Source organism: Anas platyrhynchos, chromosome 2 (assembly GCF_047663525.1).
Source record: "Anas platyrhynchos isolate ZD024472 breed Pekin duck chromosome 2, IASCAAS_PekinDuck_T2T, whole genome shotgun sequence".
NCBI lineage: Eukaryota > Metazoa > Chordata > Aves > Anseriformes > Anatidae > Anas > Anas platyrhynchos.
The window spans coordinates 83,843,616-83,859,381 of record NC_092588.1 but is presented as its reverse complement, the minus strand read 5'-3'; the positions used below and the strand labels follow the sequence as shown (position 1 = coordinate 83,859,381).

Genomic DNA, 15,766 nt, shown 5'->3' with positions numbered 1-15,766 from the left:
AACACCACGCAGCCATTCGCTCACCCTCCCCCCTCCCTCTCTGGGACGGGGGAGAGAAATGGAAAGTGAAGCCCGTGAGTTGAGATAAAGACAGTTTAATAAGACAGGAAAATAATAATAACAAAATAATAATAACAATAATAATAATAATGATACAATAGTGATAATACGAAAGTAATAATAGTATGTACAAACAAGTGATGCACAATGCAATTGCTCACCACTCGCTGACCGATGCCCAGCCTAACCCCGAGCAGTCCGGACCCCTTCCCCCGGTTAGCCACCCCTATATATTGTTTAGCATGACGTCAGATGGTATGGAATACCCCTTTGGCTAGTTTGGGTCACCTGTCCTGGGTCTGTCCCCTCCCAGCTCTTACTGCACCCCCAGCCTGTCCGTTGGCAGGACAGAGCAAAAGGCTGAGATGTCCTTGGCTTAGTATAAGCACTGCTCTGCAACAATTAAAGCATCGGGGTGTTATCAGCACTCTTCTCATCCTAAGCCAAAACACAGCATTCCACCAGCTACTAGGAAGAAAATTAATTCTGTGCTAACTGAAACCAGGACATCCTACCAGAAGCCGATGCTCAGCCTCCGCTTTGGAAGAAGGCTCTAAGCAGAGTTACCACCCAAAGACAGCAATATTCTCCTTTCAGCATTATGGATTGAAATACGGTGTCCTGTGAAGGGGCTCCAGCAAAGAGAGTTCAAGCCAAACAAGTTGCAGCAATGGTCTGGCTGCAAATAGAAGGATAGATAGAAGGTACTTCATCAATATAAGCCTCCCCGCCTCCCATACTGACACAACACCTCCTGGCTTGCTCTGGAGGCCAGCCTTGCCTCAGCTCTCCCTTGCAGTCACCAGCCAGCCTGGAGCTTCCCCTACACAGGAGGCCACAGCCCCTTCCTTGCTCAGGACCACCCCCAAGCACTCCCAGCTGCAGAGGAAAGGGCCAGGTGCCCACGAAGACACACCAGGTTCACAAGACTACAAGTGCCAGGCCCAGCCCCATCGCAAGCACAGGTCTTTGCAGAAAAGGCTCTTCTTGCTCTTCCCACCACTACTAACCCTTGAGAATGCTACAGGGAGGCAGAGGATGCCCAGAAAGAAGGAAGGGACAAGAACACGACACATCAGTGGAGCCATTAAGGAAGCATCAAACCAGAGACGTCTGCAGAGGACAGAAAAGGTCTGTCAGGAACCATTCAGTCCCTCCTTTCCTCAAACGAAAGAGGAAGCAAGAAAAATGGAGGAAAAGCTTCAATGCAAGAAGACCTTGCAAATCCAGAACGGCATCCTGGAAAGCAATCATCCTCACAGAAAAGCCATGTTGAGCTAGCACCCCAACAAAGCACAAAGCTGCTGGGCAAGGTGACCGCCTGGTGTTTTAAGGCTGTTTGTTGTTCAGGAAAGGGAAGCCGAATAGCCAGCATGACACCAGGGTCTCATCTCCCACATGGCCAGCACTAATGCTGCTGCAACATTTCCCTTTGGATAACCAACACTCCTGGCAAGAGCAAGCGTCCTTTGGAAAGCTGAGGTCTAACGCATGCTCAGTTAAGATACCACCACCATCACTTCCAGCCTCCAAATAGCCAGCCGAGCCGCTGCAAGAGCCAGAGCAACAAGCACTCTCTGAGTGAGAGCACGCATACAGCAGCACCTTTGGCTTCAACCACCACAAACAAGCACTGGAAAAAAATCACATTTCCTTCTGCACCAACAATCTTTTTGCAGGGAGGAAGCACGCTCGCACACGAGTGTCCTACCTGCCCAATATTCTCTCTCACTTTGCTGCAACTGCTGATTACAAACACAAAAAGGTCTCTTTATTGCAGTCACTAGGGAGGAGACAGGCAGGGGATTGCACAACAAACAATCTGGCATGACAAATCTCACCAGCAACACAGGCATCTATCTAAAAATGCCTCTTCCTCATTGCTTGAAGCTAAGACCCTTCTGGAACTGTCATATGGAAAGCGTGCATTCATGTCCGTCAGAGGAGAGGGAAACAAGCTTTCAGGTCGTAGCCCCCATTTAAAAGAAAAACTCCCAAGAACCATCCAACAGAAGAAATCACCCAAGGACAAAGGCACCGCAGCCAGACACCGGCAGTGCACAGTGACAGAGGTAGATGAGCCAGCCTGCTTTGGGGATTTATTAAGTCGCTCCAGTCCCACAGAAACTGGACTGCACCAGTCTGGAAGAATGGGGAGGTAGGAGATAGAGGAAAACAGCTTTTTTTACTCGCCTCAGCAACTGCACAACAGAAAGAGTCTGTGCACTTTGCCAGGGCAGCAGGTAAGTAAGCAGAAGTAACAGGGATGCAACGCTAAACCAAAGCAGAAAAGGACAAAGATTCCAGTCCCTAGAAGACTCACCTGGCAGTGCTCTTGTCCCTAATTTGCCTGGCAGCTGTCACATGAAAAGACCAAACATTTCAAGGAAACACAGAGGCCCGTAGGGTAAGCATCCCAGAGAAAGATGAAGGAAGAAGGAAGAGCAAAAAAAGGTTGCAGCGTGATGGACACAGTCAGAGAAATCACACCAGATATTACATTACTCCCAAGGCCATAAGCAGCAGAGGAAGACACCGCAATGCTTGTTTCCAGCTTTTTCTAGAAGAAATTTCCACAAGTATCTTCTACAAGATGAGATTTAAGCGCCTCAAACCATCTCTTTCCTTTCACTCTCCACGTGTCCCACCCACCCAGCCTCCCCACATCTCTCCCTCCTGCCCTGCCCTTCTCCGTTCAAGCGATCATGGCCAGCCACTTCTCAAGGCCCTCGAAGTCAGCATCTCCCTCCTCTCCCTTGCTGCCACGGGTGCTGCATTCCACAAACTCCACCCTCACTGGCAGCTGGGAGAAGTCAAAGTCCTTGCCCTTCTTCCCCAGCTGATGCAAGAAGACCTTGCAAATCCAGAACGGCAGCCTCCTGGCAGCCTCCTTCACAGCTGCCCCGCTGCTCGGGCCTGGCTGAATGGCCGCGCTTTGGTTCAGGTCCCTGCAAAACCACCGGACACACAGTGGGCTCGGGCTTGGAAGGCACCTCTGCAGGTCACCTGCTCCAACCCCCATGCTCAAGCAGGGCCACCTGCAGCCACGTGGACACTGGGCACCACTGAGAAGAGCCTGGCTCCATCTCCTTTGCACCTTCTCTTCACATATTGAGGTCCTTCAGCCAGATCCCCACAGGCCTTCTCCACAACGAGCACTCACGGCTCTCTCCAGCTCTCCCCAGAGGACAGATGCTCCAGTCCTGCCACCAGCTTGGCTGCCATTCACTGCGCTCCCTCCAGTAGGCCCATGGCTCTCCTGTCCTGGGGAGCCCAGAACTGGACCCAGGCCTCCAGCTGGGGCAACTCCAACAAGCCTCGGGCTCTCCAGCTTTCCTCCCCAGGGCCTCAGCTTCAAGCTTCCCTGGCGCCAACTCCAGGAGGATCCTGCCAGGCCATTTCTCCGGCCTGCCCAGGGCCCTCTGGAGGGCAGCACCACCCTCTGGTGCATCCCTATCTCCTCCCAGCTTGGATCAGCAGCAGACTTGCTGAGGGCACGGCCTGCTCCGCCCTGCGCATCATTCCTGAAGAGGCTGGGCAGGACTGGGCCTGGACGTGACATTGTTGCTACTTCGTGTCCCAGCCTCGCATCTCTAGTGGGTTTCTGTGGCAAGGTTTGGGTAGCAGGGGGCCGTAGGGGTGGCTTCTGTGAGAAGGCTCTAGAAGCTGCCCCATGTTAGATGAGGGCCCCGCTGCTGGCCAGAGCCAAGCCAACAAGCAACGACTCTGGGAGAGCGTATTAAAGACAGGGGAAAAAAACAAAAACCAACCAAGCAACCAAAACAAACATGTCTACACAGCAGCTGGGAGAGGGAAAGGAGTGAGAAACAGCCTTGCAGGCGCCAAGATCAGTGAAGAAGGAGAGAGGGGGAGAGGTGCTCCAGGCACGCAGCCCAAGTCCCCTGCAGCCTGTGGAGAGGCCCCTGGTGCAGCAGGCTGTCCCCCTGCAGCCCATGGAGTACCACAGTGGAGCAGGGCTCCACGCTGCAGCCCGTGGAGGAGCCCCCGCTGGAGCAGGTGGCCCTGCAGTGACAGAGGCTGTGGCCTGTGCAAGACCCCTGCCGGAGCAGATTCTGGGCCAGCCCTGTAGCCCGTGGAGAGGAGCCCATGCAAGAGCAGGGGATGGAGGGGGAGCTGCTGCCCGGGGGGGACCCAGGCTGGAGCAGTGTGCTCCTGAGGGATGGAGCCTGTGGGACGGAGCCATACTGGAGCAGTTCTCGAGGAGCTGCTGCGGGTGGGAAGCCCACGCCGGATCAGTTTGGGAAGGACGGCACCTGTGGGAGGGACCCCACGTTGGAGCAGGGGACAAGAGTGACCGAGAAGCAGCGGCAGAGACCAAGTGCTACAGACTGACCGCAGCCACCATTCCCGCATTCTCCTACGCCACTCGGGGGGAAGAGGGGGAAGAGGACGGGTGGGGGAAAGGTGTTGTTGTTGTTGTTGTTGTTTCCTTTTGTTTCTTTGTTTCTCACTTCTCTGCTTCTCCTGCAGCCCATGAGCCATCTCCCTGTGCCCTCCTCACAAGCCACGAGGGTTTCTCCCTCGAATTTTCTCTCCCTTCCCCAGCTGAGGAGGGAACGAGACAGCAGCTGGGTGGGCACCTGGCCGCCAGCCTAGGCCAAGCCACCACGGCCATTCACGGGGATGAAGAGGCTGCACCGTGGGCTTGGAAGCCCAGGGGGTGTCTGTGAGGCTGGGGGAGCTCCTGGGCCCTGCCGCATCATCCACCACTCCATGGTCTCCTAGTGACACGGAGGGAGCACAATGACACCAGTGACACAGGCGAGTCTGGGGGGGACTTTGCGTCTCTGGTGAGCGCCAGGCGTGGAGGCAGCAGCTCCTGGCAGCGAGGCGAGGCCAGGCGAGGCGAGGAGTTGCTGCGCAGCATGGCTGCCGGAGAGGAGGAGAAGGCCCCTGAGGCACAGGAGGACGGTGAGAGCAGATGCCCCAGCAGCTCCCTGGAGGTGGAGGGCCCTGAGCACCCCCTGGGGCTGTGCAGAGCCGCTTGGGCTGTGGACACCCGGGGACGCCCTGCCAGGAGCCCCCGAGCAGGCCCTTGCGGGCGTCCCTCGGGGACACCTGCCAGGTGCTCAGTGGGGGGATGCTCTCATCCATGGCTGCCGCCCTGCCTCCCCCAGAGTGCGTGCTGTGCCACCGCTCGGACACCAGCTTGGATGGCTGCGGGCCGATGTTGCAGGTGGACGGGGTCTGCGCCCACGTGCACTGCCTGGTGAGCTCCCCGCGGCTGCCCGCGCCTTTCCCCAAGCCCTTGCCTGGCACCTGGAGCCCACAGGACTGTGTCATCCCCAGCGCGCTGCTCGCTGGCTGTCACCTCCTCCTGCTGCGCTGCCAGCACAGCCTCCCCACCACGGTCCCTATCTCCTTGCCCTGAGCAGCTGCGGGGCTTTGCTCTCTTCCAGTTTCCAGCCCAGGGCCTGTACCAGCGAGGCGCTGAAGGGGAAGGAATCTTCGGATTCCTCTGCGCGGATATCAGGCGGGTAGCGGGTCGGGCAGCTCGCAAGGTGAGGGCTTTTTTGGAGCAGACGAGGCTTGTGGCAGCTGAGCCCAAGCCCTGGCAAAGAAATCCTCGAGGCTCTGGACAAGCTCCGGGCAAGTGCCAGTGGCCCCGGCCACGTCCCTGACGGGGCTGCTGTGCTCTTTGCAGCGCTGCTGCGTCTGCCGCAAGAAGGGGGCCACCGTCGCCTGCTGGCAGAAGCGCTGCTCGCGCCGCTTCCACCTGCCCTGCAGCTCCCAGCGGGGCTGCATCTCGCAGTTCTTTGGGGACTACAGGTACGAGCTGCCCTAGCTTGGGCTGCAGCCCCCTCAGCCTGCGCCCTGCAGGCAGAGTCCCCGGTGTGGCACGCGTGGTCCCTGGCCTCACTCAACTCTTCCGTCCTCACGCAGCTCCTTCTGCTGGGAGCACCGCCCGCAGCAGAGCGTGGAGACGCTGCAGGAGGGGCACACCACGTGCATCATCTGCATGGAGGTGGTGGAGGACAGCCTCTCCTACACCACCATGGTGTGCCCCTCCTGCAAGCACGCCTGGTTCCACCGCGGCTGCATCCAGGTAGGAGGCCCTTCCCTCTGCCAGCCCGCAGGGACACCATGCGCCCGCAGCGGCGTCCTGCTCACACGGGGAGTCTCTCTTCCACAGGGACAGGCGCTTCGGGCGGGCCTCAGGCACTTTGCGTGTCCTCACTGCCGGGACCGGGAGCGCTTTCTCCCTGAGATGCTGCAGATGGGAATCCGCGTGCCCAACAAGTGCGTTCCTTCCTTCCTTCCTTCCTTCCTTCCTTCCTTCCTTCCTTCCTTCCTTCCTTCCCACCCCACTCAAGGCAGGAGAGGGCACAGCCCCAGGCCCTAATCCCTCCAGGCAGACTGTCCCCAACAAAATGGGCTGCCTGCCTGGGGGACAGGAGGATGCTGGCCTGCCGCCAGGGATGCCCCTGAGCCCTGTCCCAGCATCAGCACTGACACTTGCTGAGTGAGTGCCCCAGGAGCTCGTGACCTTTCTTTCCTACTTTCTCTTGAAGAAAGCCGGCTTGGGAGCAAGACGAGGAGGAGGAGCCGGCACTGCCGCAGCTGTATGGCCGCTGCGATGCCAGGCAGTGCCTGTACAGGGGAGGCCGCGAGCAGTGGCAAGAGGAAGGGTGAGCATCCACAGCAGCAGCTCCCCGGCTGCTGGGGGCTGTGAGCCACATCTCCAGCAAGCCGTGCAGTGGCTGCTGGGGCTCTGCCCAGGCACCTTCCCCTCTGCTGGGGCGCCGTGAGCAATGGTTCTGGAGCCTTGGGGGCCTTTGTGGCGCCACTGCCTGCTGGGCTCTGCGTGCTCACCAGCACAACTTCTTCCCCAGGCCCTGGCAGCTGCTGCTCTGCTCCTCCTGTGCCGCCAGCGGGACCCACCGCCGATGCTCCGGCCTTGGGGACACCACGCAGCAGTGGGAGTGCGCTGGCTGCGCTGGCCCGGGCACTGGCACTGGTAAGGGGCACGGCGTGCTCAGGCTCGGGGCGGCAGAGCCCTCCGTGCCCTCTGCAGGCCAGGCAGGGTGGGCAGATCCGCTGACCTTCCTGCCTCCCCTTGCAGCTCCCAGCTCCTCACCCTCACCACCGGAGAGGAGAGCCGGCCGTGGCAGGGTGCTGCCCCAGCGCCACAGCCCCTACAGCCGGCCACAGCCCTGATCCCGGCCTGGGGACAGATGCTCCAGGGGGAGCACAGTGTGCTGTGGCTCGCTTTGTGCATTTGCCTGGACAAATAAAGTGGTTTTGGTTTTTTGTCTATATGATTATCGCTTCTTGGACACTCAGACTAAGACATAAATACACGCAAAACACCCACCCCTCAAAAAAGAAAAAAGAAGAAAGGAGGCACTGCTATTTAACAAAGCAGACCTGACCGCCAAGCAGGAAGCTGACCCCCAGTGCTGTGCTGAGCAGAAGCAGAGCCTCAGCACGTGGGCACTTGAACAACTCGGAGAAGAGTCAAGGCAGAGACAGACCAACCAAATCAGGACTGGAGCACAAACGTTTAGCCCAACACTTTTTTGGTTTTACGATCATTAAAGGAATATATTTATTAAAGAATAACTTAAAAGTGGTTGTGGCCTCGAACTACCTTCTCCTATGTCGTGGTTTAACCCGGCCGGCAGGTAAACACCACGCAGCCGTTCGCTCACCCTCCCCCCTCCCTCTCTGGGACGGGGGAGAGAAATGGAAAGTGAAGCCCGTGAGTTGAGATAAAGACAGTTTAATAAGACAGGAAAATAATAATAACAAAATAATAATAACAATAATAACAATAATAATAATATGGTGATAATAGGGAAATAATAATAATATGTACAAACAAGTGATGCACAATGCAATTGCTCACCACTCGCTGACCGATGCCCAGCCTAACCCCGAGCAGTCCGGACCCCTTCCCCCGGTTAGCCACCCCTATATATTGTTTAGCATGACGTCAGATGGTATGGAATACCCCTTTGGCTAGTTTGGGTCACCTGTCCTGGGTCTGTCCCCTCCCAGCTCTTACTGCACCCCCAGCCTGCCCGTTGGCAGGACAGAGCAAAAGGCTGAAATGTCCTTGGCTTAGTATAAGCACTGCTCTGCAACAATTAAAGCATCGGGGTGTTATCAGCACTCTTCTCATCCTAAGCCAAAACACAGCATTCCACCAGCTACTAGGAAGAAAATTAATTCTGTGCTAACTGAAACCAGGACATCCTACCAGAAGCCGATGCTCAGCCTCCGCTTTGGAAGAAGGCTCTAAGCAGAGTTACCACCCAAAGACAGCAATATTCTCCTTTCAGCATTATGGATTGAAATACGGTGTCCTGTGAAGGGGCTCCAGCAAAGAGAGTTCAAGCCAAACAAGTTGCAGCAATGGTCTGGCTGCAAATAGAAGGATAGATAGAAGGTACTTCATCAATATAAGCCTCCCCGCCTCCCATACTGACACAACACCTCCTGGCTTGCTCTGGAGGCCAGCCTTGCCTCAGCTCTCCCTTGCAGTCACCAGCCAGCCTGGAGCTTCCCCTACACAGGAGGCCACAGCCCCTTCCTTGCTCAGGACCACCCCCAAGCACTCCCAGCTGCAGAGGAAAGGGCCAGGTGCCCACGAAGACACACCAGGTTCACAAGACTACAAGTGCCAGGCCCAGCCCCATCGCAAGCACAGGTCTTTGCAGAAAAGGCTCTTCTTGCTCTTCCCACCACTACTAACCCTTGAGAATGCTACAGGGAGGCAGAGGATGCCCAGAAAGAAGGAAGGGACAAGAACACGACACATCAGTGGAGCCATTAAGGAAGCATCAAACCAGAGACGTCTGCAGAGGACAGAAAAGGTCTGTCAGGAACCATTCAGTCCCTCCTTTCCTCAAACGAAAGAGGAAGCAAGAAAAATGGAGGAAAAGCTTCAATGCAAGAAGACCTTGCAAATCCAGAACGGCATCCTGGAAAGCAATCATCCTCACAGAAAAGCCATGTTGAGCTAGCACCCCAACAAAGCACAAAGCTGCTGGGCAAGGTGACCGCCTGGTGTTTTAAGGCTGTTTGTTGTTCAGGAAAGGGAAGCCGAATAGCCAGCATGACACCAGGGTCTCATCTCCCACATGGCCAGCACTAATGCTGCTGCAACATTTCCCTTTGGATAACCAACACTCCTGGCAAGAGCAAGCGTCCTTTGGAAAGCTGAGGTCTAACGCATGCTCAGTTAAGATACCACCACCATCACTTCCAGCCTCCAAATAGCCAGCCGAGCCGCTGCAAGAGCCAGAGCAACAAGCACTCTCTGAGTGAGAGCACGCATACAGCAGCACCTTTGGCTTCAACCACCACAAACAAGCACTGGAAAAAAATCACATTTCCTTCTGCACCAACAATCTTTTTGCAGGGAGGAAGCACGCTCGCACACGAGTGTCCTACCTGCCCAATATTCTCTCTCACTTTGCTGCAACTGCTGATTACAAACACAAAAAGGTCTCTTTATTGCAGTCACTAGGGAGGAGACAGGCAGGGGATTGCACAACAAACAATCTGGCATGACAAATCTCACCAGCAACACAGGCATCTATCTAAAAATGCCTCTTCCTCATTGCTTGAAGCTAAGACCCTTCTGGAACTGTCATATGGAAAGCGTGCATTCATGTCCGTCAGAGGAGAGGGAAACAAGCTTTCAGGTCGTAGCCCCCATTTAAAAGAAAAACTCCCAAGAACCATCCAACAGAAGAAATCACCCAAGGACAAAGGCACCGCAGCCAGACACCGGCAGTGCACAGTGACAGAGGTAGATGAGCCAGCCTGCTTTGGGGATTTATTAAGTCGCTCCAGTCCCACAGAAACTGGACTGCACCAGTCTGGAAGAATGGGGAGGTAGGAGATAGAGGAAAACAGCTTTTTTTACTCGCCTCAGCAACTGCACAACAGAAAGAGTCTGTGCACTTTGCCAGGGCAGCAGGTAAGTAAGCAGAAGTAACAGGGATGCAACGCTAAACCAAAGCAGAAAAGGACAAAGATTCCAGTCCCTAGAAGACTCACCTGGCAGTGCTCTTGTCCCTAATTTGCCTGGCAGCTGTCACATGAAAAGACCAAACATTTCAAGGAAACACAGAGGCCCGTAGGGTAAGCATCCCAGAGAAAGATGAAGGAAGAAGGAAGAGCAAAAAAAGGTTGCAGCGTGATGGACACAGTCAGAGAAATCACACCAGATATTACATTACTCCCAAGGCCATAAGCAGCAGAGGAAGACACCGCAATGCTTGTTTCCAGCTTTTTCTAGAAGAAATTTCCACAAGTATCTTCTACAAGATGAGATTTAAGCGCCTCAAACCATCTCTTTCCTTTCACTCTCCACGTGTCCCACCCACCCAGCCTCCCCACATCTCTCCCTCCTGCCCTGCCCTTCTCCGTTCAAGCGATCATGGCCAGCCACTTCTCAAGGCCCTCGAAGTCAGCATCTCCCTCCTCTCCCTTGCTGCCACGGGTGCTGCATTCCACAAACTCCACCCTCACTGGCAGCTGGGAGAAGTCAAAGTCCTTGCCCTTCTTCCCCAGCTGATGCAAGAAGACCTTGCAAATCCAGAACGGCAGCCTCCTGGCAGCCTCCTTCACAGCTGCCCCGCTGCTCGGGCCTGGCTGAATGGCCGCGCTTTGGTTCAGGTCCCTGCAAAACCACCGGACACACAGTGGGCTCGGGCTTGGAAGGCACCTCTGCAGGTCACCTGCTCCAACCCCCATGCTCAAGCAGGGCCACCTGCAGCCACGTGGACACTGGGCACCACTGAGAAGAGCCTGGCTCCATCTCCTTTGCACCTTCTCTTCACATATTGAGGTCCTTCAGCCAGATCCCCACAGGCCTTCTCCACAACGAGCACTCACGGCTCTCTCCAGCTCTCCCCAGAGGACAGATGCTCCAGTCCTGCCACCAGCTTGGCTGCCATTCACTGCGCTCCCTCCAGTAGGCCCATGGCTCTCCTGTCCTGGGGAGCCCAGAACTGGACCCAGGCCTCCAGCTGGGGCAACTCCAACAAGCCTCGGGCTCTCCAGCTTTCCTCCCCAGGGCCTCAGCTTCAAGCTTCCCTGGCGCCAACTCCAGGAGGATCCTGCCAGGCCATTTCTCCGGCCTGCCCAGGGCCCTCTGGAGGGCAGCACCACCCTCTGGTGCATCCCTATCTCCTCCCAGCTTGGATCAGCAGCAGACTTGCTGAGGGCACGGCCTGCTCCGCCCTGCGCATCATTCCTGAAGAGGCTGGGCAGGACTGGGCCTGGACGTGACATTGTTGCTACTTCGTGTCCCAGCCTCGCATCTCTAGTGGGTTTCTGTGGCAAGGTTTGGGTAGCAGGGGGCCGTAGGGGTGGCTTCTGTGAGAAGGCTCTAGAAGCTGCCCCATGTTAGATGAGGGCCCCGCTGCTGGCCAGAGCCAAGCCAACAAGCAACGACTCTGGGAGAGCGTATTAAAGACAGGGGAAAAAAACAAAAACCAACCAAGCAACCAAAACAAACATGTCTACACAGCAGCTGGGAGAGGGAAAGGAGTGAGAAACAGCCTTGCAGGCGCCAAGATCAGTGAAGAAGGAGAGAGGGGGAGAGGTGCTCCAGGCACGCAGCCCAAGTCCCCTGCAGCCTGTGGAGAGGCCCCTGGTGCAGCAGGCTGTCCCCCTGCAGCCCATGGAGTACCACAGTGGAGCAGGGCTCCACGCTGCAGCCCGTGGAGGAGCCCCCGCTGGAGCAGGTGGCCCTGCAGTGACAGAGGCTGTGGCCTGTGCAAGACCCCTGCCGGAGCAGATTCTGGGCCAGCCCTGTAGCCCGTGGAGAGGAGCCCATGCAAGAGCAGGGGATGGAGGGGGAGCTGCTGCCCGGGGGGGACCCAGGCTGGAGCAGTGTGCTCCTGAGGGATGGAGCCTGTGGGACGGAGCCATACTGGAGCAGTTCTCGAGGAGCTGCTGCGGGTGGGAAGCCCACGCCGGATCAGTTTGGGAAGGACGGCACCTGTGGGAGGGACCCCACGTTGGAGCAGGGGACAAGAGTGACCGAGAAGCAGCGGCAGAGACCAAGTGCTACAGACTGACCGCAGCCACCATTCCCGCATTCTCCTACGCCACTCGGGGGGAAGAGGGGGAAGAGGACGGGTGGGGGAAAGGTGTTGTTGTTGTTGTTGTTGTTTCCTTTTGTTTCTTTGTTTCTCACTTCTCTGCTTCTCCTGCAGCCCATGAGCCATCTCCCTGTGCCCTCCTCACAAGCCACGAGGGTTTCTCCCTCGAATTTTCTCTCCCTTCCCCAGCTGAGGAGGGAACGAGACAGCAGCTGGGTGGGCACCTGGCCGCCAGCCTAGGCCAAGCCACCACGGCCATTCACGGGGATGAAGAGGCTGCACCGTGGGCTTGGAAGCCCAGGGGGTGTCTGTGAGGCTGGGGGAGCTCCTGGGCCCTGCCGCATCATCCACCACTCCATGGTCTCCTAGTGACACGGAGGGAGCACAATGACACCAGTGACACAGGCGAGTCTGGGGGGGACTTTGCGTCTCTGGTGAGCGCCAGGCGTGGAGGCAGCAGCTCCTGGCAGCGAGGCGAGGCCAGGCGAGGCGAGGAGTTGCTGCGCAGCATGGCTGCCGGAGAGGAGGAGAAGGCCCCTGAGGCACAGGAGGACGGTGAGAGCAGATGCCCCAGCAGCTCCCTGGAGGTGGAGGGCCCTGAGCACCCCCTGGGGCTGTGCAGAGCCGCTTGGGCTGTGGACACCCGGGGACGCCCTGCCAGGAGCCCCCGAGCAGGCCCTTGCGGGCGTCCCTCGGGGACACCTGCCAGGTGCTCAGTGGGGGGATGCTCTCATCCATGGCTGCCGCCCTGCCTCCCCCAGAGTGCGTGCTGTGCCACCGCTCGGACACCAGCTTGGATGGCTGCGGGCCGATGTTGCAGGTGGACGGGGTCTGCGCCCACGTGCACTGCCTGGTGAGCTCCCCGCGGCTGCCCGCGCCTTTCCCCAAGCCCTTGCCTGGCACCTGGAGCCCACAGGACTGTGTCATCCCCAGCGCGCTGCTCGCTGGCTGTCACCTCCTCCTGCTGCGCTGCCAGCACAGCCTCCCCACCACGGTCCCTATCTCCTTGCCCTGAGCAGCTGCGGGGCTTTGCTCTCTTCCAGTTTCCAGCCCAGGGCCTGTACCAGCGAGGCGCTGAAGGGGAAGGAATCTTCGGATTCCTCTGCGCGGATATCAGGCGGGTAGCGGGTCGGGCAGCTCGCAAGGTGAGGGCTTTTTTGGAGCAGACGAGGCTTGTGGCAGCTGAGCCCAAGCCCTGGCAAAGAAATCCTCGAGGCTCTGGACAAGCTCCGGGCAAGTGCCAGTGGCCCCGGCCACGTCCCTGACGGGGCTGCTGTGCTCTTTGCAGCGCTGCTGCGTCTGCCGCAAGAAGGGGGCCACCGTCGCCTGCTGGCAGAAGCGCTGCTCGCGCCGCTTCCACCTGCCCTGCAGCTCCCAGCGGGGCTGCATCTCGCAGTTCTTTGGGGACTACAGGTACGAGCTGCCCTAGCTTGGGCTGCAGCCCCCTCAGCCTGCGCCCTGCAGGCAGAGTCCCCGGTGTGGCACGCGTGGTCCCTGGCCTCACTCAACTCTTCCGTCCTCACGCAGCTCCTTCTGCTGGGAGCACCGCCCGCAGCAGAGCGTGGAGACGCTGCAGGAGGGGCACACCACGTGCATCATCTGCATGGAGGTGGTGGAGGACAGCCTCTCCTACACCACCATGGTGTGCCCCTCCTGCAAGCACGCCTGGTTCCACCGCGGCTGCATCCAGGTAGGAGGCCCTTCCCTCTGCCAGCCCGCAGGGACACCATGCGCCCGCAGCGGCGTCCTGCTCACACGGGGAGTCTCTCTTCCACAGGGACAGGCGCTTCGGGCGGGCCTCAGGCACTTTGCGTGTCCTCACTGCCGGGACCGGGAGCGCTTTCTCCCTGAGATGCTGCAGATGGGAATCCGCGTGCCCAACAAGTGCGTTCCTTCCTTCCTTCCTTCCTTCCTTCCTTCCTTCCTTCCTTCCTTCCTTCCCACCCCACTCAAGGCAGGAGAGGGCACAGCCCCAGGCCCTAATCCCTCCAGGCAGACTGTCCCCAACAAAATGGGCTGCCTGCCTGGGGGACAGGAGGATGCTGGCCTGCCGCCAGGGATGCCCCTGAGCCCTGTCCCAGCATCAGCACTGACACTTGCTGAGTGAGTGCCCCAGGAGCTCGTGACCTTTCTTTCCTACTTTCTCTTGAAGAAAGCCGGCTTGGGAGCAAGACGAGGAGGAGGAGCCGGCACTGCCGCAGCTGTATGGCCGCTGCGATGCCAGGCAGTGCCTGTACAGGGGAGGCCGCGAGCAGTGGCAAGAGGAAGGGTGAGCATCCACAGCAGCAGCTCCCCGGCTGCTGGGGGCTGTGAGCCACATCTCCAGCAAGCCGTGCAGTGGCTGCTGGGGCTCTGCCCAGGCACCTTCCCCTCTGCTGGGGCGCCGTGAGCAATGGTTCTGGAGCCTTGGGGGCCTTTGTGGCGCCACTGCCTGCTGGGCTCTGCGTGCTCACCAGCACAACTTCTTCCCCAGGCCCTGGCAGCTGCTGCTCTGCTCCTCCTGTGCCGCCAGCGGGACCCACCGCCGATGCTCCGGCCTTGGGGACACCACGCAGCAGTGGGAGTGCGCTGGCTGCGCTGGCCCGGGCACTGGCACTGGTAAGGGGCACGGCGTGCTCAGGCTCGGGGCGGCAGAGCCCTCCGTGCCCTCTGCAGGCCAGGCAGGGTGGGCAGATCCGCTGACCTTCCTGCCTCCCCTTGCAGCTCCCAGCTCCTCACCCTCACCACCGGAGAGGAGAGCCGGCCGTGGCAGGGTGCTGCCCCAGCGCCACAGCCCCTACAGCCGGCCACAGCCCTGATCCCGGCCTGGGGACAGATGCTCCAGGGGGAGCACAGTGTGCTGTGGCTCGCTTTGTGCATTTGCCTGGACAAATAAAGTGGTTTTGGTTTTTTGTCTATATGATTATCGCTTCTTGGACACTCAGACTAAGACATAAATACACGCAAAACACCCACCCCTCAAAAAAGAAAAAAGAAGAAAGGAGGCACTGCTATTTAACAAAGCAGACCTGACCGCCAAGCAGGAAGCTGACCCCCAGTGCTGTGCTGAGCAGAAGCAGAGCCTCAGCACGTGGGCACTTGAACAACTCGGAGAAGAGTCAAGGCAGAGACAGACCAACCAAATCAGGACTGGAGCACAAACGTTTAGCCCAACACTTTTTTGGTTTTACGATCATTAAAGGAATATATTTATTAAAGAATAACTTAAAAGTGGTTGTGGCCTCGAACTACCTTCTCCTATGTCGTGGTTTAACCCGGCCGGCAGGTAAACACCACGCAGCCGTTCGCTCACCCTCCCCCCTCCCTCTCTGGGACGGGGGAGAGAAATGGAAAGTGAAGCCCTTGAGTTGAGATAAAGACAGTTTAATAAGACAGGAAAATAATAATAACAATAATAACAATAATAATAATATGGTGATAATAGGGAAATAATAATAATATGTACAAACAAGTGATGCACAATGCAATTGCTCACCACTCGCTGACCGATGCCCAGCCTAACCCCGAGCAGTCCGGCCCCCTTCCCCCGGTTAGCCACCCCTATATATTGTTTAGCATGACGTCAGATGGTATGGAATACCCCTTTGGCTAGTTTGGGTCACCTGTCCTGGGTCTGTCCC

General features: G+C 57.8%; 2 protein-coding genes across 4 annotated transcripts; both read left to right on the top strand.

The window, feature by feature from the left end:
- The first annotated feature begins 3,009 nt into the window (after nt 1-3,009).
- On the top strand, nt 3,010-7,754 carry LOC106015362 (PHD finger protein 7). 2 transcript variants are annotated; one of them, XM_072035006.1, is made up of 9 exons: nt 3,010-4,992; nt 5,199-5,290; nt 5,481-5,582; nt 5,726-5,850; nt 5,965-6,127; nt 6,215-6,321; nt 6,594-6,710; nt 6,915-7,039; nt 7,145-7,754. In XM_072035006.1, the coding sequence occupies exons 1-9, from the start codon at nt 4,947-4,949 to the stop codon at nt 7,237-7,239; spliced, it is 972 nt and encodes a 323-aa protein (XP_071891107.1). In that variant the 5' UTR covers nt 3,010-4,946; the 3' UTR covers nt 7,240-7,754. The 2 variants fall into 2 exon arrangements, with proteins under 2 accessions (XP_071891107.1, XP_071891106.1); XM_072035005.1 differs by having other exon boundaries at nt 3,010-5,290; nt 5,965-6,321.
- A 2,951-nt stretch (nt 7,755-10,705) lies between these two features.
- LOC140001945 (PHD finger protein 7-like) lies at nt 10,706-15,460 on the top strand. 2 transcript variants are annotated; one of them, XM_072035002.1, is made up of 9 exons: nt 10,706-12,701; nt 12,908-12,999; nt 13,190-13,291; nt 13,435-13,559; nt 13,674-13,836; nt 13,924-14,030; nt 14,299-14,415; nt 14,620-14,744; nt 14,850-15,459. In XM_072035002.1, exons 1-9 carry the CDS (start codon nt 12,656-12,658, stop codon nt 14,942-14,944), a joined length of 972 nt encoding a protein of 323 aa, XP_071891103.1. In that variant the 5' UTR covers nt 10,706-12,655; the 3' UTR covers nt 14,945-15,459. The 2 variants fall into 2 exon arrangements, with proteins under 2 accessions (XP_071891103.1, XP_071891102.1); XM_072035001.1 differs by having other exon boundaries at nt 10,706-12,999; nt 13,674-14,030; nt 14,850-15,460.
- The last annotated feature ends 306 nt before the right edge of the window (nt 15,461-15,766 follow it).

Coding starts and splice junctions, on each gene's coding strand:
- LOC106015362 (XM_072035005.1), top strand. CDS start 5,162: ATGCTCTCATCCATGGCTGCCGCCCTGCCTCCCCCAGAGTGCGTGCTG. Junction 5,291..5,480: donor GCGCCCACGTGCACTGCCTG/GTGAGCTCCCCG, acceptor GCTCTCTTCCAG/TTTCCAGCCCAGGGCCTGTA. Junction 6,322..6,593: donor GGAATCCGCGTGCCCAACAA/GTGCGTTCCTTC, acceptor TTTCTCTTGAAG/AAAGCCGGCTTGGGAGCAAG.
- LOC140001945 (XM_072035001.1), top strand. CDS start 12,871: ATGCTCTCATCCATGGCTGCCGCCCTGCCTCCCCCAGAGTGCGTGCTG. Junction 13,292..13,434: donor CGGGTCGGGCAGCTCGCAAG/GTGAGGGCTTTT, acceptor TGCTCTTTGCAG/CGCTGCTGCGTCTGCCGCAA. Junction 14,031..14,298: donor GGAATCCGCGTGCCCAACAA/GTGCGTTCCTTC, acceptor TTTCTCTTGAAG/AAAGCCGGCTTGGGAGCAAG.